At 34.3% G+C, this 24,456-nt stretch overlaps 1 protein-coding gene across 4 annotated transcripts; it reads left to right on the top strand.

The window, feature by feature from the left end:
- The first annotated feature begins 679 nt into the window (after positions 1 to 679).
- Positions 680 to 19,408, top strand: LOC105129381 (myosin-6-like). Of its 4 annotated transcripts, XM_011031409.1 has the most exons (39): positions 680 to 1,112; positions 1,892 to 2,020; positions 3,738 to 3,881; positions 4,151 to 4,296; positions 4,389 to 4,545; positions 4,706 to 4,764; positions 4,891 to 5,050; positions 5,542 to 5,691; positions 5,765 to 5,901; positions 5,999 to 6,145; positions 6,257 to 6,358; positions 6,843 to 6,900; positions 6,998 to 7,099; positions 8,258 to 8,295; positions 8,434 to 8,560; positions 8,678 to 8,848; positions 8,936 to 9,067; positions 9,158 to 9,267; positions 9,470 to 9,530; positions 10,395 to 10,572; positions 10,709 to 10,914; positions 11,429 to 11,548; positions 12,130 to 12,228; positions 12,573 to 12,785; positions 12,985 to 13,124; positions 13,269 to 13,380; positions 13,478 to 13,498; positions 13,596 to 13,673; positions 13,777 to 13,947; positions 14,100 to 14,240; positions 14,435 to 14,617; positions 15,198 to 15,326; positions 15,409 to 15,479; positions 15,587 to 15,686; positions 16,224 to 16,280; positions 17,757 to 17,813; positions 18,511 to 18,591; positions 18,705 to 18,784; positions 18,863 to 19,408. In XM_011031409.1, the coding sequence occupies exons 1-39, from the start codon at positions 1,110 to 1,112 to the stop codon at positions 18,975 to 18,977; spliced, it is 4,485 nt and encodes a 1,494-aa protein (XP_011029711.1). In that variant the 5' UTR covers positions 680 to 1,109; the 3' UTR covers positions 18,978 to 19,408. The 4 variants fall into 4 exon arrangements, with proteins under 4 accessions (XP_011029711.1, XP_011029712.1, XP_011029713.1 ...); XM_011031410.1 differs by lacking the exon at positions 13,478 to 13,498; XM_011031411.1 differs by lacking the exons at positions 8,678 to 8,848; positions 8,936 to 9,067.
- Positions 19,409 to 24,456: the final 5,048 nt, after the last annotated feature.

The raw sequence follows: 24,456 nt of genomic DNA, 5'->3' as shown, positions 1-24,456 counted from the left end.
AATAAAATTAACATTGTAAAAAGCTAAATAACACACATACATGTAAAGGATGCATAATATAATTTTTTTCCCATCTCAAAATTTATTTACTCCTTAAGATTAAATAAGTAAAGGGGATGAAAGATTACAAAGTTTTTCAATTGAATATTTGAAATATTTATTAAAAAATTAACTAAACCTGATATATCCAATTTATTTAGATAAAAAAATTAAGAATATCAATTTTAAAATTTATAAAATATTAAAATAGAGTTAAATATAAATATGAGTTCAACTATATTCATCATCACCCATTATTTTAAATTATTCAAAATATTCTCTTACATCCTTCAGCCCGTAACAACCTTAAAAAAAACCATAGTTCTTGAATAATTCTCGACAACCTCATCGCACTTATATGAAGCACTAGGAAAGAATTTTGAAAAAACGAAAAATAAAAAGTCACCTAAAAGAAAGGAATAATGTTTTTTTTTTTTTTAAATAAAAGGTGGACGATAATTACGCGGCATTCCTATCCTAATCGGGGGTGCCAGCACTCCGGAGTAAATAAACGGGATTTACAAGGGCAAATGCGGAAGTAGGAAAAAACCAACAACAGATGATGAAGATGATGGTTCGAGTTTACGCGTTCACGTCGTAGTTGTTTAAAAAAAAAAAAACACAAAACAACGGACAGAGAAAGAGAAAGAAGAAGGGAAATTTGAGAGGGAAAGGGAAGGAAAATAATAATAATAATAAGTGAAAAATTTATTTCCATTTCGTTTGCAGGTTCGTTTGTTGCCGAAGGGGGTTTAAGGTCCACACCATTGTGCTGTGCTATTCACGTGACCTCCTTCACCCTTCTTCCTCTTCTTCATTTCAACTAAGAAACTCCAGCTGTTATGGAGATAGAGAGAGTTGCTGCATTCTTAGAGATACAAGTATAGGAGTGTGCAAAACTTGTTTAGGGCAGCGCGGAAGGTATTTGAGATCTTGTGGTAACGGCATTTTGTTGCAATTCTTCAAGAAATCGTTAATGGTTTCGTCGGCATTGTTTCCCGAGGGAGGAATCTAGGGTTTCAATTACGTCGGCGTCGGATCTAAATCTGATCATTTCTTTCTCCTCGATAATGGTATTTATTGTCTCATTTTTCGACAATATTGTTAATTTTGTTCCTAATTAGTTCTTTCCTTAAGAGCTTAATTATTGAATTGAATTTAAAATGTGAACCTTTTTAGCACTAATTGGTAAAGGTTTTGAAATATCTGTTGCTTGTGATAGAAAATTAGAATTTGAACAATGTGGAAGTGCTCGGCTTTAATTTTTCCCTTTCCTCGTGCAGATATTGCTTATTGCATTTCCTGACCTTGCATATATGTTGTTCATTTCTTGTTTTAGATGCTTTCAGAAATGTTTTGATGTAACTGAGCACTATAGAATTTCTGTCCTGCTCTCCATTTAGTTGTTAATGCAAAGTTTTCAATTGTATAAAGATTTGTGCAGTGTCTAGAGACTAGATAATGTGAGTGCCTTGGTGGAGTGTTATTCTACTCTTAATTCTGCTCAGAAGCCAACTAGCTTTGTGGACCTTGTTGGAAACTCAGAAAAATGACTATGAATAACTTACCAAAAGTAATTTTTAGAACATGTTGTAAGATGTGTTAAGGGCTGGAGTCAGAATTCATAACTGATTTAAATTATTGATTATGATCACTTGAGCTGAATAATATTTTGTTTATAGATTCTGTTCAGTAGAAGTGACCCTTGCTGCCAGCATATCTGTGTTTGGGTGGATGCTACACTCTTTTCGTTTCAATGCTTATATTGATGCACTGTGGTTATGGATGAGACTTTAGTACTTTACTCTCTTACTCTCTGATTGATGTACTGTTGAACTTGTTGGCCCAACAGGCTGCTCAAGTCAATTCAATGGTTGGATCTTTTGTTTGGGTGGAGGATCCTGAGGAAGCTTGGGTGGATGGGGAAGTTGTGGAAGTTAATGGTGAAGAAATTACAGTAATCTGTGAATCAAGGAAGGTGGTGAGTTGTTTCCAGGACCTTATATCAAGTTCTCATAACAGAATTGAGAATGTTTTTTGTTTATTAAAAAAGCTTGCTCTTCAAAACCACCCCAGCCCATTATATGATATCTGATCTGATAGATCCAAATGCTTTCCTTTCTTCATTCCATGTCTGATTTAAAATATATATGGTTTTATTGGCTAGTCCATTCAAATGCTTCTTGCATGAAGGTTTGATCGTTTGTTTTGGCTTGTAGCAAAACAGGTTTCATCCTTATATTTACTGGAAGTTGAGGAACTAAAATTTGGTTATACTCTCTGAAAAGAAAGTGTTAGCATTCAAATCAAGTCAGTGTCTTACATGATAAATTGTGTGAACTGTTTTGTTATTTTTAAAGTTTTAATGAATTGATGAAAACTGATAAATTTACTAGCAAGTCATTTCCCTATTGTCCATAACATTCTTAAAATGCTGCTCGGGAAGTGAATGAAAATGGGCTATAACTTCTTTGGGACCAATTCATTGATGGAGTTGATTTTTATCTTGTATTCTTTTGTATTGCGTGAATTTATAAGTGTTTGAATTGGATTTATATTTTAACCTTAAATTATTATCTTATCCTTCAATTTGTAGTTTCTACATTTGAGATGTAAAGGGTAAAATTATCTTTTTTGTTGAAATAAATATAAAAATGATGAAATGATCATTGCTGGTGGAACTTTTGGCAAGTCCAAACTATATTGATCAGGCTTATAATTGGTATGGATTTAAGAGTTGAGTTCAATAGCATTCCAGCCTAGCAAACCAAAAAATTACTTTAATTGCTCAATCAATTGAATGCCACACAAATATTGGGTTTCCAAACAGCCTCTCAAGGAACTTGTTTTCTAATTATTATCTGGAGAAATGACTAGGAATGCAAATAAAGATACATTGATACTGCCTTCAGTTAACTATTTAAGCAGCAAGGGGCCATGGAGGTTGTTCCCCCCGGTCCCCCGCCCCTTGAATTTTGCTTGTTGTTGCTGTTGGCATTATTACTGGAACCTTGGTTGAGTGATTGAAAATATAACACCAAAGCACATGTAGGAGTATTGGTGAAATTTGCTTGTTGATAGAAGAAAGGTGGTTACTGCCTCCCCTTTAAAAGAATACATTCACAAATGCACATGCACTTATCTTTATGTTCCACACAAAGAGGTTTAAGGTGTTAAATGTTCTTGCTTTTGGACAGAAAAGTCGTATAAATGTTATTAAACCACAAAAATATCCTCAGCGGCTTATATCATGAAAGTTTTAAATTGATTTACTTGGTGGGATTCACAAATAATTTAATGAAACCCTTAATACATCAAATCAAAAGATTTTCTTCCTACAAATACAACAATGTTTGAATTCAATATAGTTTCTGAATCTTATAATCGAAAAGTTGAAATGAGGAGAATTTAGTTTTTTTCTCGTCGTTTCATATTGGCATAGATTTCATGTTAATCCTGCAGTTATAAACTGTGTCAATGCCTAGTCCATTTATTGTTATTTAAAACTCTAATTCTTATGTTAAAAAAAAAGTAAGTTAGGAATATATCAATGTCCCCTCTTCTTTCATATTGACTTAAAAAGTACATGTTAATTCCATAGTAATAAAATGTGTTTTGATGCCTAGTCCACTGTTCAATTACTGTACATCGGAGTTGGGACTAAGTTTGTGGACTGTTTTCTTTTGTTGCTTTTGTAGGTTGTTGCTAAAGCATCTAACGTTTTTCCAAAGGATCCTGAATTTCCTCCATGTGGCGTGGATGATATGACCAAGCTGGCATATTTGCATGAACCAGGGGTTTTGCAGAATCTTAGATGTAGATATGATATAAATGAAATATATGTAAGTCTTAATAAATGATCTGTATCAGCCCATCACTTAATTTTGCTGTTTGGCAGAAATCTTTGAAAGAGGGATGCTGTTTAGTCAGGCAGCTACTCCCTTTTATTTTAATAATATAGCTTTCCGTTGCCTCTTTTGTCTTTACTTTTGAATTTGAATTCTTTTTTAATCTTCTTCACTAGTTGTGTATGGTTAATGAAAGTTTTTCCTCTGAGGTACTTTTGGCGGTATTGGTATACGAATAACTAAACTCCCAGTGCTGATTCCAGACTTACACAGGAAATATATTGATTGCTGTGAACCCTTTCCGAAGACTTCCTCATTTATATGATAATCATATGATGGAACAGTATAAAGGGGCAACCATTGGTGAGTTGAGCCCGCATCCTTTTGCCGTGGCAGATTCAGCATACAGGTGGTTTGTCATATGCTATGTTTGGTCTCAATTATCAAGTACTTTCAAATTACCTTGTGGTTGAACTAATAGTAAGATGTTAAAATTTTCAGACAGATGATTAATGAAGGAATAAGCCAGTCAATTTTAGTTAGTGGGGAAAGTGGAGCTGGTAAAACAGAGAGTACAAAAATGCTCATGCGTTATTTGGCCTACATGGGAGGGAGGGCTGCAGCTGAGGGACGGTCTGTGGAGCAGCAAGTTTTAGAGGTAATTTCTTACATATTTATTGATCTAAGTAGTTGGCTTGCGAAGTCAATGTATTTCACCTTATGTTGTGAGATGCTGCTGTTTATTTCTGCAAGTGAGCCTGCATTGTTAACCCCTTGGTTGACTGTCAACTTTTCTCTCTTCATTCTGTGTTTGGCAGTCCAATCCTGTTCTGGAAGCATTTGGTAATGCAAAGACACTGAGAAATAATAATTCAAGGTGGGAAACCTAAATTAAAATGTTCTATCTCTGTTTTTTTTTTTTGTAACTTTAAGGTTGTAAGATAGAATCTTTTGGTTGATTGAGACAATCACTTTACTGAATTTGAATACAATGCAATTGCAGCCGTTTTGGTAAGTTTGTGGAGATTCAGTTTGATCAAAGAGGGAGGATTTCAGGAGCTGCTATTAGAACTTATTTACTGGAACGCTCCCGTGTTTGCCAAGTGTCTGACGCTGAGAGAAACTATCATTGTTTTTACATGCTCTGTGCTGCGCCAGAAGAGGCAAGTTGCTGTTCATTTGTTTTTTCTGAAATCTTTTTGTGGAAAGACTGGGGCAGTGCAAAGATCATTTGATGTGTCATTCTTCTCTTTAGCTCCATTTTACTATTGGAAATTCATCTAAATTTCAACCAGAACAAAAAGGATGATCTGATGCCTATACCATCTGAGTGTATGTTAAAGGTGAAAGTGAATGCCATGTCTCCATCTGTAACCCTTGATTTCAGAGGAAATAGCAGCCTAATAGCTAATCTTCCAATCAGTTTGATTTGGCTATTCAAGTCAATTTTAAAAAGTTGCTATCCTGGGATAGTAGTTCTTTTTTTAACACTCTATAAGCTTGGATATTGTGTTTGATTTGTCATGTTGATACATCATCCTCTGTATAATTTTGCTGCTAAACTTGTACCTGGATATTCTTTTAGCTTAAAATTATATTATCTACTAGTAAGCTTAGTGTCTTATGATCGCTTGTTTCCAAATGCCACGATCAGGTTATAGAGAAGTACAAATTGGGAAATCCTAGAACATTTCATTATCTTAATCAATCAAATTTCTATGAGCTGGATGGAGTGAACGAGTCCGAGGAATATCTGATGACCAGAAGAGCTATGGATATTGTTGGGATAAATGCTAATGAACAGGTTGGGTATCTGATTGAGTATTTGTTGTATGGATTATCCATATGAAAATATTTACTAAAATTTCCTTTCACAGGATGCAATATTCCGAGTTGTGGCTGCAATACTACATCTAGGCAATGTGGAGTTTGCCAAGGGAAATGAGATAGATTCTTCTGAACCTAAGGATGATAAGTCTCAGTTTCATCTCAAGACAGCAGCTGAACTTTTGATGTAATTGATAATTAGTTTTAGCTATCTTTAAACTTCTGCTGTGATTTTGATCTCATGATTTCTCAAGCACTTCCTATGATCCACTGTTTTTGTTTAGGTGCAATGAGAAGTCTCTTGAAAACTCATTATGCAAACGTGTGATAGTGACTCGTGATGAGAGCATAACAAAATGGCTCGATCCAGATGCTGCAACTGTCAATAGAGATACTTTGGCCAAAATTGTTTATTCGAGATTATTTGACTGGTATGCTGTAATGTATTTTATGCTTGCATGCATGATGCACCATCATTCATTCCCATTTTATCGCAGTGAATGGTTTAGCATTGACTAATGTCTTGAGCATTTGTCGCCCAGGATTGTAAGCACAATAAACAACTCTATTGGTCAAGATCCTAATTCCAAATCTTTAATTGGAGTTCTGGATATATATGGATTTGAGAGTTTCAAGACAAACAGGTGCTTAACTGGTATGCTTTTGTTTTCATCATTTATGGAGGTTAATTTCTTGCAGAAAAACTGCATGAAATTCCCATGTTTCTTTTACTGGGGAAAGTTAATATTTATTCTTATAATGCCATTTGGAAGTTGATGGTGATGATCTGTTTTTCTTATAATGCTCATGCAAACACTTGTAAGGAGGAACCTCAGCAATAGCTCTGCTCACATTTATGAGATAAATTATGTGGGTTGGGATGATTTTGCTCATGCAAACACTTGTAACCGAGGAACCTCAGCAATAGCTCTGCTCACAATGGCAAGCACGGTTCCTTTTGTTTGTTTGATGACTTATATATAGATAATGTAATTCTAAAAAGAGGGCATCTCATATCTGCATGGAAATATACTTTACTGTCTGTCATGCAAATTCAAGTCTAATATCATTAAGTTTGCTGCAGTTTATACTTGTATTTATTTTTGTAGTGTTGCTTGCTTGTTTCAGTTTTGAGCAATTTTGTATAAACTTGACCAATGAAAAGCTGCAGCAACACTTCAACCAGGTTTGAGCATGAGATACTTGCTCAAGTTCTTTAGCATTCATCAAAACCCTTGAATGATGAATGGTCATTTATCTTACCCTGATATTTTGTTTGACAGCATGTCTTCAAGGCGGAGCAAGAAGAATATACAAAGGAAGAAATTGATTGGAGTTACATAGAATTCATTGATAACCAGGATATTCTTGATCTGATTGAAAAGGTGTAGTATTTTTCTTTTAAATTTTAAATTTTTTTCTCTTGGCATGAAGCATTTAACATCACATATTTGCATCAGCTTTAGACCCAGTCTCAAAAACTAAGTGATTAGGCTTCCCTCTGGCTATCTTTGTGTAAAATCTATATTACAGTTAAAATAAGTGGTGTTCTGTGATACAACAACCATGCAGATTAACCTTGTTTTGTTGTCTTTTCCATCTCTATTTCTCTCCTTTATTTTATTTTCCTTCTATATTTTTTAATAGACAAATGTTCAATTTTGTATGGGATGTTGCTGTTAATAGTTTGTGTTTGAGGTGCCAAAGCATTCCAAAGACCAAAACTGTGCTGATATCTAACTCCAAATTCAGATAAGGGTTGTCTTTTGTTACAATGCCAGTCAATCCGATTTATTGCTACCATTATCATAATTGCATACAAATGCTGTAAGCTGCCATAGTTAGGGTCTTTGATGTTAGTTTTTTATTGCTAACAGTGGAAACTACAATATCTACCTTTCTAAGATTATGTTAAATTAATACTGACTTTGGCTTGTGGGGATGGGATCTGACGAGTTATTCAATTCAGTTTATTTTCTTCTCCTTTCATTTACAAGCACGTGTCGTATACCCACCTTTTGAAACAGTTAGTGCTATTGTGTCTCATAATTACTGTGCCTATCAAGTAAAGCTCAAGGACAATAAAGACTGCCAAGTAATTTGCTTGTCATTGCATCTTAAGCAGTGTCCCTTGTTGCTTCAATTAGTCAAGAAAGTCCGCTCAGTGGCTTCTTGATATGCAAAAGTGTGTTTTCTGTTGTAACTTTATATTCTTGTCCAGTTATTTATTTTGTGGTGAAGTAAATGTGCTCTTTTCTTCTAAGAACAATCAAATACTATTTTGATTGTAGAAATGGAATCACTGATGAGATTGGTCGTGGTATTTCCTTGCAAGTTAAATAGTTTTCAGATTTTATATTATTGTGATTCTAATTGGATGTTGGCTTTGTGTTACTTGCATTCATTGAACTTTCTCTCTATTCCTGCTTTTTTTTTTTTTTGCATTTCAATCTGGTACATATTTAAGCATCATAAAAGAGGATCTGACATGATGGATGTTCTTTTGTGTTTCATCTTTCAAATATGTACTCTTACGATTTCAGAAACCTGGCGGCATCATTGCTCTGCTTGACGAAGCTTGGTATGTATGTTGTAGAAAACGTAGGACAACTCTTCCTCCCATTTAGTCGATGCAGACATTAAAAAGAGTATTTTGGTCTGTCCAGAAATTTTCCATTTATATGGTAGTGATATATTAGCTTTTGTTTGTTGTTTGCAGTATGTTTCCTAGATCAACACATGAAACATTTGCAGAAAAGCTTTATCAGACTTTCAAAGACCACAAACGTTTTAACAAACCTAAGTTAGCTCGCAGTGACTTCACCATTTGTCATTATGCTGGAGATGTAAGTATTCTCTGCTTTTTGGTACATATGAGATTGTGCCACGATGCTAGTTCTTCATGCAGCAACCAAAAAGTGAAGTGCAGCTTAATACTCACCACAGGAGAATTTTGATTGTAGGTGACATATCAAACTGAACATTTTCTGGATAAGAACAAGGATTATGTTGTTGCAGAGCATCAAGCTCTTCTCAGTGAGTCCAAGTGCTCCTTTGTTTCAGGCCTGTTCCCACCATTGCCTGAGGAATCTGCCAAATCATCAAAGTTCTCATCAATAGGTTCTAGGTGCAAGGTCAGTTTATGTTCAAGCGTGCATAAGTTTAATGTGTGTTAATTAACATTTTCAACATTTTTCAGTTTTAACCCTATCTCTCTACAGCAACAACTACAAGCATTGCTTGAAACACTGAGTGCTACTGAGCCACATTACATTCGTTGTGTAAAACCGAATAATGCTCTAAAGCCATCCATCTTTGAGAATAATAATGTTTTACAACAGCTGTGTTGTGGGGTAAGATTCAAGATTGTGGTCATTTCATGTGTCATGGCATTTCTTCATTGATAAAAACCATGCCCGGCATGTATACTTTTCTGATTCCAGGGAGTGATGGAAGCAATTAGGATTAGCTGTGCTGGATATCCCACCAGGAAGACTTTTGATGAATTTGTTCGTCGTTTTGCCATTCTGGCACCAGATGTGCTGCATGGCAGGTAGCTTTTTAAATTTCTTCTCTAAATTTGTTTCTTAATTCTAGTTTTTGTTTATTTATTTATTCTTTCTTGGATTCGAATTGAATTAAATGTCCCTTTTCTTTTCTATTATTTATGCCTTGATAGCTGCTTATTTATTCTTTCTTGGATTTGAATTGAATTAAATGTCCCTTTTCATTTTCTATTATTTATGCCTTGATAGCTGCGATGAGGTTAGTGCTTGCAAGATGCTTCTAGAGAAGGTGAACCTCAAAGGTTATCAGGTATATTTTCAGTAATACCTTTTTAAGAATAATGAATAATCTTAAGGTATATCTTTTCTCTTGTAATTCATTTATAATCTATGTTCAACTATCTGAATGTCTCTCTTGTTCATGCTCACATGGATTTGTACATGCGAGGAATGACTATCAGTCAAGCAATGAATGCATGTTGAAATCTTGTTTTAAATCATGAGCTCTCTTTGGAATCTACTAATCTACATTTTTTTTTCCCTGCTATAAATTGTTGGCTTAAACCATAAAAGCATCCCCAAAACTATGGGCCATTTTGATTGAGATCCCCTAAATTATAATATCATTATCATTATTATTATTTCTGTCTTCAACTCTCGAGAATTATAAGGTGTTTTGATTGACACCCATCTCATTATGTCGTGTCCAATGCAGTTGGTAAATATCACATACAATTCACATGTTTTCCTTAAAAAGTACAAAAAAGTCACAAAACCATCAAGGGCTAATTTCATGATGATAATTTGATGATATAGCATATGATGTTTTTATATAATATTGGTGAAGGCTAATTTTTTAATGTTTCTTGACCAATTATTGATGATATTTTGATATTTTATAAGAAAACATGTGAAACTCAGATGTTTTAACAGAAACATGGATGGAATGTAATGGTGTCAATCAAAACACCTTGTTGTTCAGGGGTTGAAATTAGAAAAAATAAATAAATTAGGGTGTGTCCATCAAAAAGACCTATAGTTTAAGGGGTGTTTGTATGGATTAGCCTATGTTGTTATGGCATATTTTCTGCATTTAGAATCTACAAGGATATTTGTTTTGTACTAAATTCCCAAGGTACTTAAAGAGTGTCTTATTGAATAATTTCTATTGCAGATTGGGAAAACAAAAGTTTTTCTTAGAGCTGGTCAGATGGCGGAGCTAGATGCTCATCGAAGTGAGCTGTTAGGAAGATCAGCAAGCATCATCCAGATGAAAGTTCGTTCGTATTTTTGTCGCAAAAGCTTTATCTTATTGCGGCGGTCTGCCATTCATATCCAAACTTTGTGTAGAGGTACCTGTAGCTTCCTATTCATGCACCACCCCTTAGTTAATTTGACTGTGGTGGAGTCCAGAAATTATTGAATTTTGAATGTATTGGTCAATGATTGAAATCGTATCAGCTCATGCTTTATTTAATGTGATTGCAGCTGAAGTAGCACGCAATAGGTTTGAATGCCTGAGAAGAGAAACGGCTTGTTTGAAAATCCAGAAATATTCTCGCAGGTACCTTGCAAGTAAAGGATACAAAAATTTGTGCTTCTCAGCTGTCTCCATTCAGTCATGCATGCGTGGAATGGCTGCTCGTAATGAGCTTTGTTTCAGGAAGCAGATGAGAGCTGTGATTGTCATCCAGGTTAATTCCAAAACCTCATAAGAAATTGGTTATAGCTTTCTTATGTTATTTTTTCTTTTCTTTGCTCTTCATTTCACCTTCTTTCTTCCATTTTGGGGAAGGAAAGAGCGAAGCACGCTTGTTTTGCAAAAGCTGTCTAGCCATTCGATATAGTTAGGCAGTAGATGATTGTGAGCATTAGCATTGTTTTTTGTTTTCAATAATAATAATAATTCATCAAAAGGTTGCTCAACACAAGAACAATGGACATAGCCAGTGTATGACTGCAAATGTGAGGTGTATTGTGCTTAGGGACATGGGATTAAACCTTTTCTTTCTCTGCCATGATCTTAAGGGATGAGATAGGGCTACCCAAAGTTGAGTGGGCCAGCTTTTGACAAATCACCTGACATTATTTGTCATGGCTGACACTTTGATGGAAATGCAGTCATTTGCTGCACATCTGTTGATTGGATTTTCTATTATGTTTTTCACTATATGCTTTCTTAATCTATTGGAGTTCTTGCTTTTGCAGAGTCAATGCCGAAAACATTCAGCTCAACTTCATTATTTGAGGTTAAAACGAGCAGCAATTGCCACTCAATGTGCCTGGAGAGGGCGGGTTGCTCGTAAAGAATTAAGGAAGCTTAAAATGGTGATCTCGTCTTTCTTTATTTTCTATTTTCTTCTCCAATAAATTATATCTAAGATTGCAAATCCTGCTTTGCAAAATTTTTCGTCCATATTACTTTCTTGTTTGCTTCAACAGTTCCATAAATAATCTGATAATGAATTTTAGTATTATTTTTATTCCCATAATAAACTTGGGTGGGGCCTAAAAGCTGGTTGGGATTGCCACTACAGAAAAATTGGTTATTTTATTCATGAAGGGAACCTTGTGTTTTTGCTAAAGTAATCGATCAATTCTCTCTTAAATTTCATAACATCCCTTCTTGGGTTTCTTTGTAATTATTGTGTCCTTGGGTGCCTCCAGTACAGTTTTCTTTATTCGAATGTTGCACTTAGAGAAAAAATGATCAATTTTTAAAACCATTTATCTTGCCTCGTTTGCATGCAGAGCTGCTTGGGTAACATAAGTCTGCATAATTTAGTCTTTGCTCCACCCAAATTCCACCCCTTAAATTCCCGATCTGTTCAAAATTGCCCCATTGCTTGTGGTCTCCTAAAGCGGTTTTATTTGCTAATATTTCATTGACTCTTCTAATATGTCTGCAGGCTGCTAAGGAGACTGGTGCTCTCCAAGCTGCAAAAAGTAAACTGGAAAAGGAAGTTGAAGAACTCACCTGGCGTCTGCAGCTGGAGAAACGAATGAGGGTAGGGATGTTTGTTTGTTTGGAATTCTCTTTTCTCCTAAATAAATGAACGGCATCATATGAACTTAACTTCCCTCTTGTTTGTATGGCATTTAATAACAATGTATGAAAAGATACAATTCTTTTGTGTTGAGCTCCAGAGAGATAAGATCTTTAGCCATTCACTGTGTTGAGGAATATTGTGTTGAAGTTAAAATTACAATCTAGAATGCGCATATGAATATGCTAGCTTTGTCTATTGACTAGAAGCATAAGGTTGGATTTGTGTTTTCTGGTTTTTTTTCCCTCTAGTTTGTTAGCTATTTGGTATTGATTGTTTGTAAGTGATGGTTCTATTGAATGCAGGCTGACCTAGAGGAATCCAAAACACAGGAAAATGCAAAATTACGCACAGCATTGCAAGAAATGCAGCTTGAATTCCAAGAATCTAAAGCTTTGTTAATCAAGGAACAAGAGTCTATAAAGAAAGAAGCTGGACAAGTCCCAACCATACAGGAAGTCCCAGTTATTGATAATGAACTGGTGAATAAACTTACTGCTGAAAATGAAATGCTCAAGGTAAAGCTTTTTATCATTGCTATTTTCTTCTAAATGAACTTTCGAGCTGGTACAGGGCTTTTCAAATGACAGTTTACGTATTGCTTCTATATGACTGCATTAAGCATAGAAATTTGAAAGAGAAACAAGCAAAAAAAATCCCATTTGAGGCATGTGCTTCAACTTTCACTTAAATGGTGTTTTGTGGATGACAATTTAGGCTATGGTAAGCTCACTGGAAAAGAGAATTGATGAAACAGAGAAGAAATATGAAGAGACAAGTAAGCTTAGTGAAGAGCGTCTGAGGCAGGCTTTGGATGCAGAGTCAAAGATAATTGAGCTGAAAACAGCCATGCAGAGGTTTCTACAGTGATTTTTTTGGTCAAAAGACTCAAGTACTTAAATTGCATTTTTAAGTCAACATGAAGTGGGATAATGGGATTTTTCCTTGATAACTTAGTGTTAATTATATCAATTTAAATTACTGACAGTTTCCTTTTTCAGGCTTGAAGAAAAACTTTCTGACATGGAAGCTGAGGACCAAGTTCTGCGGCACCAAGCACTGTTTAGTTCATCTTCAAGAAAAATGTCAGAACATTTGGAAATTACCTCTCAGGTAAAGTGCATGAATATTTTTTTTTGTTAAACATTTATATTCTCATGTCATCTCTTGGAAACTTAATATTTTTTTCTTTTATTTTAAATTGCTGCAGCATCTAGAAAATGGTCATCATGTAAGTGAAGGATACATAATTTTATTTTATTTAAGATATACACCATTTCTGAATGTTCCTGTATTATCTATTGTCCTAAGTGAGCATGCTTCTTCAGGCACCACCAACTCCATCTAAAAGGCTTGGCACAGATGCTGACAAAAAAATGAGGAAATCTCAGATTGAACGGCTACATGTACGTGCTTAAAGATGGAAAAACAGTTTTTTTCCCCTGATTTTTGGTTTGGGAGTTTAATGGTGATGTAATCCTAAATTTACTCCTTTTCTCTGTGATGTAGGAGAGTGTAGATGCTCTAATAAAATGCGTGGAGCAAAATCCTGGGTTTAGTCAAGGAAAACCAGTTGGAGCATTTACCATTTACAGATGCCTTGTCCAGTGGAGATCGTTTGAAGCAGAAAAAACCAGTGTATTTGATCGTCTTATTCAGATGATTGGTTCTGCAATAGAGGTAACTTGATTTTCTCCTTCCATGCATGGTTTATTTGAGAATTATCCTGCCTCTAAACCAAACCACAACATAGGTAACTGAAGAAAAAACAGAATTGTTCAGAGTTCTGTGATTCAACATCTAACATTATGGATGATATGTAATGCTTGCAGAACCAGGATGACAATAATCAAATGGCATATTGGTTATCAAATACCTCAATGCTGCTGTTCTTACTTCAACGTACTTTAAAAGGCAGTGGTGCCAATTCAAATCCACCACCTCCAACATCATTTTTTGGAAGGATGGCCCAAGTAATGAGATAACCCCCCCTGAAATTTCTTTTGTAATAATGCTCACATAAAAATGATCTCATATCATGTAACTATATTTTGAAGACGCCTAACTCTACTTTAATTCACAAGATTCTATTCTTCTTTTGTTCTCAAAGTTTTATTTAATGTTCTGCTTATGCAAACGAGTCATTTGAGACCTGGTATTTCTTCAGGGTTTCCGTTCTTCACCTTCGTCCGCCAATCTTAGAGTTGGTAAAGATATACAGATGGTTGAGGCTAAGTATCCAGCTTTGCTTTTTAAACAGCAGTTGACAGCATATGTGGAGACAATATATGGCATTGTTCGGGATAATTTTAAAAAGGATTTATCACCTCTTCTTTCATCATGTATCCAGGTAAACTGACCTTGATTCTTCAATTGTCATCCTGCCATGATATATTTAATGTGCCTTTTATTTTTCCTATCAGTAAATGGGCAAACCCATTTCATTTTTTCAATGATTCAAAATGTTATCATAATTTATGCTTTTATTTTTGTTGAAAACTAAAAAGAATTAAATGATTCAATGCATGATCTTGAAATCTAATTTTAGTGTTAACCATAGATTTTGATGAAGTGTTATCCTCAATTGAATTTATATATATATATATATATATATATAGCTTAATTTCGTTACCTTTTTCCTTTCAGTTTTCTTTCATAATCAGATCAGTAAACTTGTCATTTTTGTTGCATTGAGTGTATCTTATGCAAATATTTGAAAGATCTCTGCTATAATTTTCAGATGCTTTAATATAGATTTGATGACCAGTTTTTTCCTTGGCTTGAATGCATCTTCTTTCTCACTACCGAGAAAAATGATAGTGGTTGTGCTTGTAATCAGAAGAATTTCAAGTTGTTCTCAATGGACTTCATGTGCTAGTCTAGGAATTTCCCCAACAACCATAATTTCTAAGACTAATAATGAAACTCAGGCACCAAGGGCATCAAGGGGAACTGCTTTAAAATCATCTCTGTCATTTGGCCATAATACACCAGCTGATTCCTGGCGCAGCATTGTCAATAGTCTTGATGGGCTGCTATGCACATTGAAAGAAAATTTTGTACGTAATCGTTGCTTTCAACAACATCAAAGTAATTCTATTGTCCTTTTTATGCTCTGAACTATGCTTAATGTTGTTTCAGGTGCCTCCAATTTTTGTGCAGAAGATATTTACTCAAATTTTCTCATACATTAATGTGCAGCTGTTTAATAGGTAAAGAACTTTTCTATCCTTTTCAAATGTCAAATAATGCTGTATACTTGGATACTGTTGCATGATACATCATTAACTTGACAATGCAATCGTTGGTATAATTGCAGCCTTCTGCTCCGTCGAGAGTGCTGCACATTCAGCAATGGGGAATATGTGAAGGCTGGGTTAGCTGAATTAGAATTATGGTGTGGCCAGGCAAAAGAAGAGGTACCCTTCTAAATTTGTCTCAAAGTAAATGCTGTATTCACCTTAATCCTATCTTTTGTCGTTATTTCTGTATCATCAGAAGCCGCTGTTTTTCCATGCCACTTCAGAATTCTTATGTAGGGTATCTGAACAAAGTTAGCAAGGCTGCATTAACAATTAATGGTTTTGTTTAAATTATTAAAATCAAAAAGTTGTGTTGAAAAGAAAAGCAGAAACCAACATTTTAGAATTATACATTCTATTTTTCTCCGTTTTTTATGTTGTTTAGCTATTATTTTATTTGCAAGTTGCTTTTATGTAGTTGATAAAACTCTGAGTATGATTTCATATCCTGTAATGACTATTTGCATGCTTCGTCTACATCATGTATGCTTCAGTGCAAAGGAGAAAACTGTTATTTTTTTAAATAAAAGATTTGATTTTTTTTGGGGTTCTTTAGACCTCTGTCTTTGTGCTTATGGTTAATAACCTTCCAAGGGGGCTTTGCAGTTCGTTTCCATATTAATTATTGTTTGTATATTGATTTTTGAATTGCAGTATGTAGGAGCATCCTGGGATGAACTTAAACACACTAGGCAAGCTGTTGGATTCTTGGTATGGTTTTCTCCATGGATGTTGCTTTCCTTTTTGAGCCTTGTTATGGATTTTACGAAGATGACACAATTAGGTTGAAACTTGAGTTATGAAGAGAACATTGCTACCACTCATTGCTTATTTGTAATCCTTTTTAGGTTGCCTGAGAATAACTTTAGGTATGTAGTAAGTTTTCTCTTTCTCTGAGGCAAAAGTAGAGTTTTGCCATAAAGAAACGTGTCCATAAAATGAGAATGTCACGAGAGAACACGAGGACATAATAAGAAGGGATCCAAATACTCTGATGTTTGGAGAGGAACATGAATGGTCATGTCACTAATTTTCACATTCAATGATCTATATTTAGTGAGCGAAAAATATAATTACTATTTAAAGTGTTGCCATGCTTAGCATGTGCTAAAATCATGCCATTCATTTTGAATGTGATAGTTTATATTTAATGAACATGGACCAAATACGGGAGACAGGAACACAGTAAGATCTGAAACCCAATAAGAACACCTTCAACAAAAATGTAGAAGTTATGATGATTGAGAGAGGTTTGAGGATTAAAGGACAACATGGGTGATCCACTTTTGTTTAAGTGAGGGAGGGAGAGCAGTGAATAGAGAGGAGCCGTGATGTAAAGCCAGAAAAGTGGGGGGAAAAGCAATAACATGATCAGTGGCGAGAAAGAGAGTAGAAGCATGCACTCTGCACTGTGAGAAGCTAAAGTGGAGGCAGAAAGTTTCTGTACACTAACATTTAGGTGCTGTTAATCCAAACCTAATGGACAAGGTTGAGCCTGTTTTAAGTCAGTTCAATTGTTTTTTCTTTTTGTGGTAGTTACTTACTTAGGCCTGGGTTTCCTTGAAGTTACAATCTGGCCCAACTATTAAATCGATTGTTTTGTCATACTTATATTTTGTGTTAACCTAAAAATGTAAAAGAAACTAACATTTGTTTCATTTTTTATTTAATTTTTAGAAAAGAGAGAAAAAGAATACTTGTGCTGTAGAAGTTTCTTCCTTTATCATGACATGGTGATTTTCTTGTCATAAGCAAACTGAGTAACTGTTCCTAAGCATACCAAAATGCAAATTAACATATCAACTAAGCCTACCCCTATGTATTCTGAATTCATCTATGTGCGAACCCTGTTCCTGAATCTTGTCTCAAATGTTTCACATTTCTTGTAACCATGGCCTATACATTGGGACATTGGCATTCCATAATTTGCTAAAAAATCTGTAGTTTTTGATGACATTAACTTGTTCTTTAGCCTTGACAATCTCTTGTCACCTGACATTATAATTTTACAATTTCTTTTAGTTTAAGTTGAATTATACTGAAGTATTGTTATAAAACACCCCCTTTGAAAAGTTTAGTTGCGCATATGAAATTTTGCATTTAGTGCTTTTCTGTTTTGCTGAAATTGAAATTATTCTTTTAATTGTATTTTTAACTATTCTAATTCTGCATGCTATTTGCCTCCAGGTTATACACCAGAAATCAAGAATTTCCTATGATGAAATTACCAATGACCTTTGCCCGGTATGTCTCTCCTTTCCTCCCTTCTTCCTCCTCTCCCTCTCACAGTGCGAGCACACACTTGAATTGACAAAATATCAGAGCTGTAGGAGAGTTGGTGATGGAAAAACTCAGTGAGGAAACTTCTTACAGAACTTGGATGGAAACAGGCATATTGTTTGGCATCATGTCAATAATGAACTTGAATTTGCAAAATATCATACCCGTTGGAGAGTTAGTGATGGCAGCAAAATTCAGTGAGGAAACTTCTTAAAGAACTTGGGTGGAAGCAGGTGCATTGTTTGGCAATTAGTCAATAATGAAGCAAGAATAATGCTAGCTGTACCGAACTTTTAGAACTGATGTGGGAGTGGCAGCGGCAGCCTTTGATAGGTGTTGTGCAATTCGTCATATAATGTGGCAGGTCAATTTTGGAATCAATTTAGTGAATGGTTTGGCAAATTGTCTCTACATTTGCATTCCTGTGTAAGCAATTGCCAGGAAAAAGAATGGGAAATGGACTGTGCAATTGCCAGGAAAAAGAATGGGAAATGAGAAAGGAAAAGCGAAAAGCAACTTGGGTTTCTGCTGTGCCATTGCCAAGTTATTTGTAGTTTTTCTGATTAATATATAAAGATTGCCATGCCCTGCATCATTCGAAACTCCATCTCCCCCCTCCCCCTTCCCCCTTCTATCTCTCATCAGTTCTTCCTGGTTTCAGGTCCTGAGTGTTCAACAGTTATACAGAGTATGCACTTTATACTGGGATGACGACTACAATACTCGAAGTGTATCCCCTGATGTAAGTTGGATTGAATTGATCATTTACTCGTTAGATTCTGTATTTTAAGTTTGCCAAGTATTAATTTAAATCTGTTAATATTTGATGTGTTGCTGCACCTTGTGTTTGTGTAGGTGATTTCCAGCATGAAAATACTAGCAAACGACTCAAATGATGATGATAGCAACTCATTCTTGATAGATGACAATTCAAGGTAAAATGAAAGTCATTCCTTCTAAGTGGATAGATGACGAGTCAAACTCCCAACTCATTATGGCACTTGAATATGCAGCATTCCTTTCTCAGTTGATGACTTATCTGGCTCCTTTCACGAGAAGGATTTCTCAGATGTAAAACCTGCAGCGAATCTTCTGGAGAATCCAGCCTTCCAATTTTTACAGGATTAAGGCTGTGATTTTTTAGCATTTTGCCTCTTCATGATATTCTGTCAAGATATCCAGTCATTGCCACACTGTAAATACTCCCTTCACTATTGTAGTTTTGTTTTTTCAGTAACATCTGTTGCCCCAAATGTAATGTTATTCCTTTACATTAGAGTTGTAAAAATTTCATTAGGCTGGTTCTCATAGTCAAAGGGGCATGGATGGGTTTTACTGGTTTCCATTTAGTTTCTTCTTTTCATTTTTATAGGAATACTTGGGACCAGCATTCTTTGTAGGGGTGGTAGGAGGGAAGAAATTTCAGTGTAGGATGGTGGGAGGTAGCTGATCCCAAGATTACTCTAACCACCATGTTTTAATTGTACAAATACAGAACATGACTTGATATCTATAGTAAAGTTGTTGGGTTATCAGCACATTCCTTGTTGACAGATTTACTGATGTTTGGTGCTGGTTCCTAGACTAGCATCTCTGCGTGGTTTTTATGCTTTACTGATTCTTAATTCTCCCTCACTGTACATTTTCTAGCAGGTAGTGGTTTGATCACCTGGGGGTGTTAGGGCTGAGCATATTCGGTTCAGTCTAGTTTTGAATTGAGCTTAACAAATTATTTTTTGGAAGTTTTTAAACCAAACTAAACTAAAAACCGGATTAAACTGATCAATTTTGGTTTGTTTTTCTTCCTTCGCGTGAACTGAAATTATTCCAATTTTCGGCTTTCTATTCCTTGATCTCAAATTTTAGGTTCTGCTATTGGATGCACACCTGGAATTGGATCTGGAACTATTCTATTCTTTGACAGGATCATAGCCATGTGAGAGAAGGCTGAACTTAAAAGCGCAAGAACTGAAAGTTTGCATGTCAGTGGTCTCACTGATTATAGATTATAGAGTAAGGAGAGAAAGGAGTCGGTCCCGTGGCCCATAAAAAAGTGTTCCGTTTGAACGGCACACCTGGCATATCCCTCCATGAAAAAGATTGGCACGCACTGTGTTGTGCATTTAGAGCGCATGTCCACCTCAAGCCCAGATCCTGGTTTGGAGGAGGCGGCAAAATATGAGAGACGAGAGACAGGGGAAAAAAAAAAAAACTAATTTAGGTTCAAGGTTAGAAAAAAAATATCCTATCTATACATTTTTTTTTTTAAATGCTGGTTGAATTGTTTTGGTTTGATTGGGTTCAATTAGTTTCAGATTTTAAAAACCAAAACTAAAACCAAATCAAACTGAAATTTTTGTGATTTTGTTAATTCGGTATCAAAGTGAAATTTTTGTGATTTTGTTAATTCGGTTATTTTAGTTATTTTTATTTTTAATTTTTCGGTTTAATACTGAGGTGTCCTTCGTCTTGTTACTTTACTGAATAGAGCCTCGCTACCTTGATGTCTGAAAGAACAGCGCTAGTTGCCTCTAGGACAATGACCTCGGTCTTGAGTACTTGCCCAAGATGTTGACGACAGAGTCTGTTCAGTTAACAGTCTTGGATGTTTTACGAATACACGTAATTGTATCCAACACGGAGAAGTCCAAGAATTATGGATAATAGAATTTTATCTACCTCCATCTCTGAAAAAAAAAATAAAAAATAAAAAATGAAGAAAGGAAAAATAAAAAATTAAAAAAAAATGAAGAAATAGACATGGCCATAGAGTGCTATGATCTGCTCAGTCGTTTCTCTGGTTCAACTTCAACGCTCGTCTTGGACTCATCTCAATCGAGTCTCATGGTTTCATCCAGGAGCAAAAGGGATGATAAAATAAATTATCTGACGGTTAGAATTCGTATGGAGTTGGCCTTGGGTGGTTCGGAATTGGTTCTGGACGATGCTCCTTCAGAAAGCAGAGCCCGTATTTTTGTTGCGGTTTGAAATGTTTTATATTTAAAAATATATTAAAATAATATTTTTTATTATTTTTTAAAAATTATTTTTGGTACTAACACATTAAAATCCTCTTAAAATATAAAAAAATATTAATTTTAAATAAAAATAAAAATATTAAATTTTAAAAAAATATAATTTAAACTGTCTTTTAGTTGTTTTGGTTTTGTTGAGATTCATGTACAGGTGTTTCAGCTGAGGCCAACAGCTGAAGGACACGGTTTCTATGACAAGATAAGAAATAAACGGTGACGTATGGTTAGCAAATGATTAAGGGGCCTGGGCAGCACATGCCACTGCTGAATTCGAGAAACAATAACATTAAAGGCTTTTGTTTGACTGGTTCTTCAGTGCCATGTTCTTCCAACATTCATGTGCTCACATGGTGCTGCCATGTTTCAGTTTCTTATTCCCTCACTTGGTAGAACGTTTGACTCAAAATCATATGTTCGATGCCCTTTCAGTTATTACAGTTATGGAGTTAGTTGCTCCTCGATATTCTTTAATATGCATATTCTTTATAATTAAATGAATGCATCAAATTATTCAACGGTTGTGTGTGTGATACATATTCCTTTTCTTTTTCTTTGGTTTTTTTAACACCTCAATATAGTTTTACTAATTCATTTACTCTTTAGTTATGGTATCATTATTAAATAATATCTTACATTTTTTTATTGACTTTTTTTTTGTAAATATTAACTTCCAATCACATAAAATAATATAGATATGTTATTTTGATATTGTTTTTTAAAATATATTTCAGCAATCATATTTTTTTCTTAAAAAAACAAAATCAATGATTACAGTTAAAATATTGTGTTGACTAAGATAAATATAAGATATATTAATAGAAAATTTATCCTTATGAACAAAAAATTAAAACAACTGTATTTTTTAATTTTATGATGATATTAAATATTTTTCTAAAACTTAAAAATTCATTTTATATTTAAAAATATTTGAATCCCCCGCAATGTAGTGTGGACATACCAACTAGTATTTGACTAAATAGATATACATTGCTTGCTTATGGGTAGTGCAATGATTTTTTTTTTTAATTTTGGTTTGATAGGAAAGTACATTGAGTTAATTAATTCTAGCTAGCATATAAGAAATTTCACAAACTTTCAATTATTAAAATAGATAAAAAAAAAAAAAAAAAAAAAAAAAAAAAAAAAAAAAAAAAAAAAAAGGAGTTGATTAAGAAGTTTTATTGAGATATCTTGTGCCAAAAAACACTTGGCCAGCTAATTTAAGTTTCTAGCATCAAATTCTGAGCACATAGACTACATTTCATTGATTTTTCAGGTGTCTTGTCTATGAAATAAATCTCTGCAACTCTCCCGCTCTCGCGACCCACATGAGTTGGGAGAACCAAATCCCTAGCACATAGCAAGAACTTAATATTGACAATAAAATAAAGTTGTTGGAGCCACAAGAAAGATTTTTGGTGGAGCCAAGTGCAATGGCATTGGGATTGCTTGGCCTGAATCAGACTTCATTCAAACTTTCACAACCGACCTCATCATCGAACCAAACCCTATCATTGGAGATTGTGCTATATTAATTAGGGAATGATATTCTTTCTTCCAAGAAATGGAGCCTGCCCATATGCTCTCTCGATTTATTAATCTACGAAGAATCCCAGTATTAACTTAGTGGGGCTACTATAATTAATTGTTAATGATTTCTCTAATTCTTAATTATATTCCTTGGTTGTTCTTCGAGAACTGATATTTTTATTCACTATATTCTTTCTGCCAATTAAATTTACTAAAATTGAGAAAGAGAAACCATCGTTTGAAAATAAAACAATGATCTTCTTGTGTTCCATTCGCACAAGCAGAAATATGAACAGACGAGAGGATCATATATATATATATATATATATATATATATTAATCCGAAAGAGACCTAATTTGTTTTTTTCCAATTGGACATCTTATCTTTTTTGTGAATTTAATTGCAAAACATGAATATAAAAATAGATTACTCATATGCTACGAATTCCCACGACACATAATAAGAATAAAAGCTGAACCTGATTGGAAATCGAAAAATATATAGATTGTGAATTCTCGAGGCTTGCATGATCAGCATGCTTGAAACTAACTCGACTGGTTAAAGGGTTATTGTAGTCGGTGGTTCTTGCGAGTCAAATAGGAGATGAACATTACATATATATATATATGGTTTGTAACATGGAGACTTAATGAGTTCTATATATCAGGTCCAATAATAATGTGGTCTCCGCAAATGATCGATGCTTATCTAATTAAGGCTCACTGATGATTAATTAGGAAGAGAAATCTTAAATATATTATTCCACTTTCTAATTAACTTCTCATGTATCCATGTGAGCCTTGGCTAGTTTAATGTGAATTGTATATTCACTTCTTCTCCTGTAGAATTAGAGAAAGGTCCAAATGCTAGCTAAAGAACGTGCCTGTGCGCATAAACTATAAGCTAGGATTAGAAAGGAACATAAATATTGCCAAAAGATTTCGAAAAAGGTAACAGATCCTAAGGCAATAATCATATGGCCGGGCCCTTTTCTAATCACTGTTTTAGCTAAACGATATCCCCTTTTTCTTTATTCTCTCTCCCCATCAAATCTTAGTAACCCGATTTTGAAGGCATATATTCGGCCCTTGATTCTTTGTTGACCATCGAAATGAACAACCACTAGTAAATAATGGATAATTTCCCATACTCTAAGGGCCTCGTCATATGGGTGAAATTTGTCTTTTTTTTTTTAAATGTTGGGAGAGTGAAGATTCAACAGCAAAACTTCATCATGTGTGGAAAAAGAAATTGTTCAAGGTGAAATGCCCATGGTTACTGTTTTGGTAGAGTCAAGCATTAAAAGTTTAAATTATTGATGGAATCAAAACATAATAACATAGATCTATAGCTATTAATATACATGATGAGTTCCATGCTTTAATGTTATATAATAAGAAATGACGAAAAAGTAATATTTGGTGCACCTTCATGCTTAAAACTTCAAAGGATTAACAAATACAACGTAGGACTCAGGAGGGAAGACCTTATTCTTTCTTAAAGGGTGACCCTTCACCTTATTTGAATCACAGTACTATCAAATAATTAAGAAATAAGGTGTTTGAGAGCATGATAAAGCATATTAAAACAATTTTAAAATTTTAAAAAAAATCTAAAGTGAAAATAAAAATAAAATTATTTCTTTTAAAAAATATTTTTTAAAATAAATAGGGTCTAAGAGTGTATATTTAAGGTTTATAGACAGCCTTCAAAGTTAGAACAACTTTTCCAGGTCAAATACCACTTTTAAGTTTTGTTTTGGAATCTTTTAATTTGAGATTCAGACCAAATTTAACCGGTCTTGCGCCTATTATCTTGGTTTTTTTATCGTACTGTTTTTTCTATTGTTTTTATTAATTTCTAGGAGTTTTACAGATTTTGTGAAATTAATTTTTTTCATTTCATCCAGTTATTAAATATATAACCCTTCAGTAAAATTAATTATTTTCTGCAACACAGGTCATTGACCATTTAATTAGACTATATTTCAATAAAACATATGGGTTGCAGACCTTTCTACTACTCTAATGTATTATTTTTT

The sequence above is a fragment of the Populus euphratica genome, unplaced genomic scaffold (genome assembly GCF_000495115.2).
Source record: "Populus euphratica unplaced genomic scaffold, PopEup_1.0 scaffold18.1, whole genome shotgun sequence".
In the NCBI taxonomy this organism is placed as follows: Eukaryota; Viridiplantae; Streptophyta; class Magnoliopsida; order Malpighiales; family Salicaceae; genus Populus; species Populus euphratica.
The sequence above is the reverse complement of the archived record's forward strand: the minus strand, read 5'-3'. Positions and strand labels throughout refer to the sequence as shown.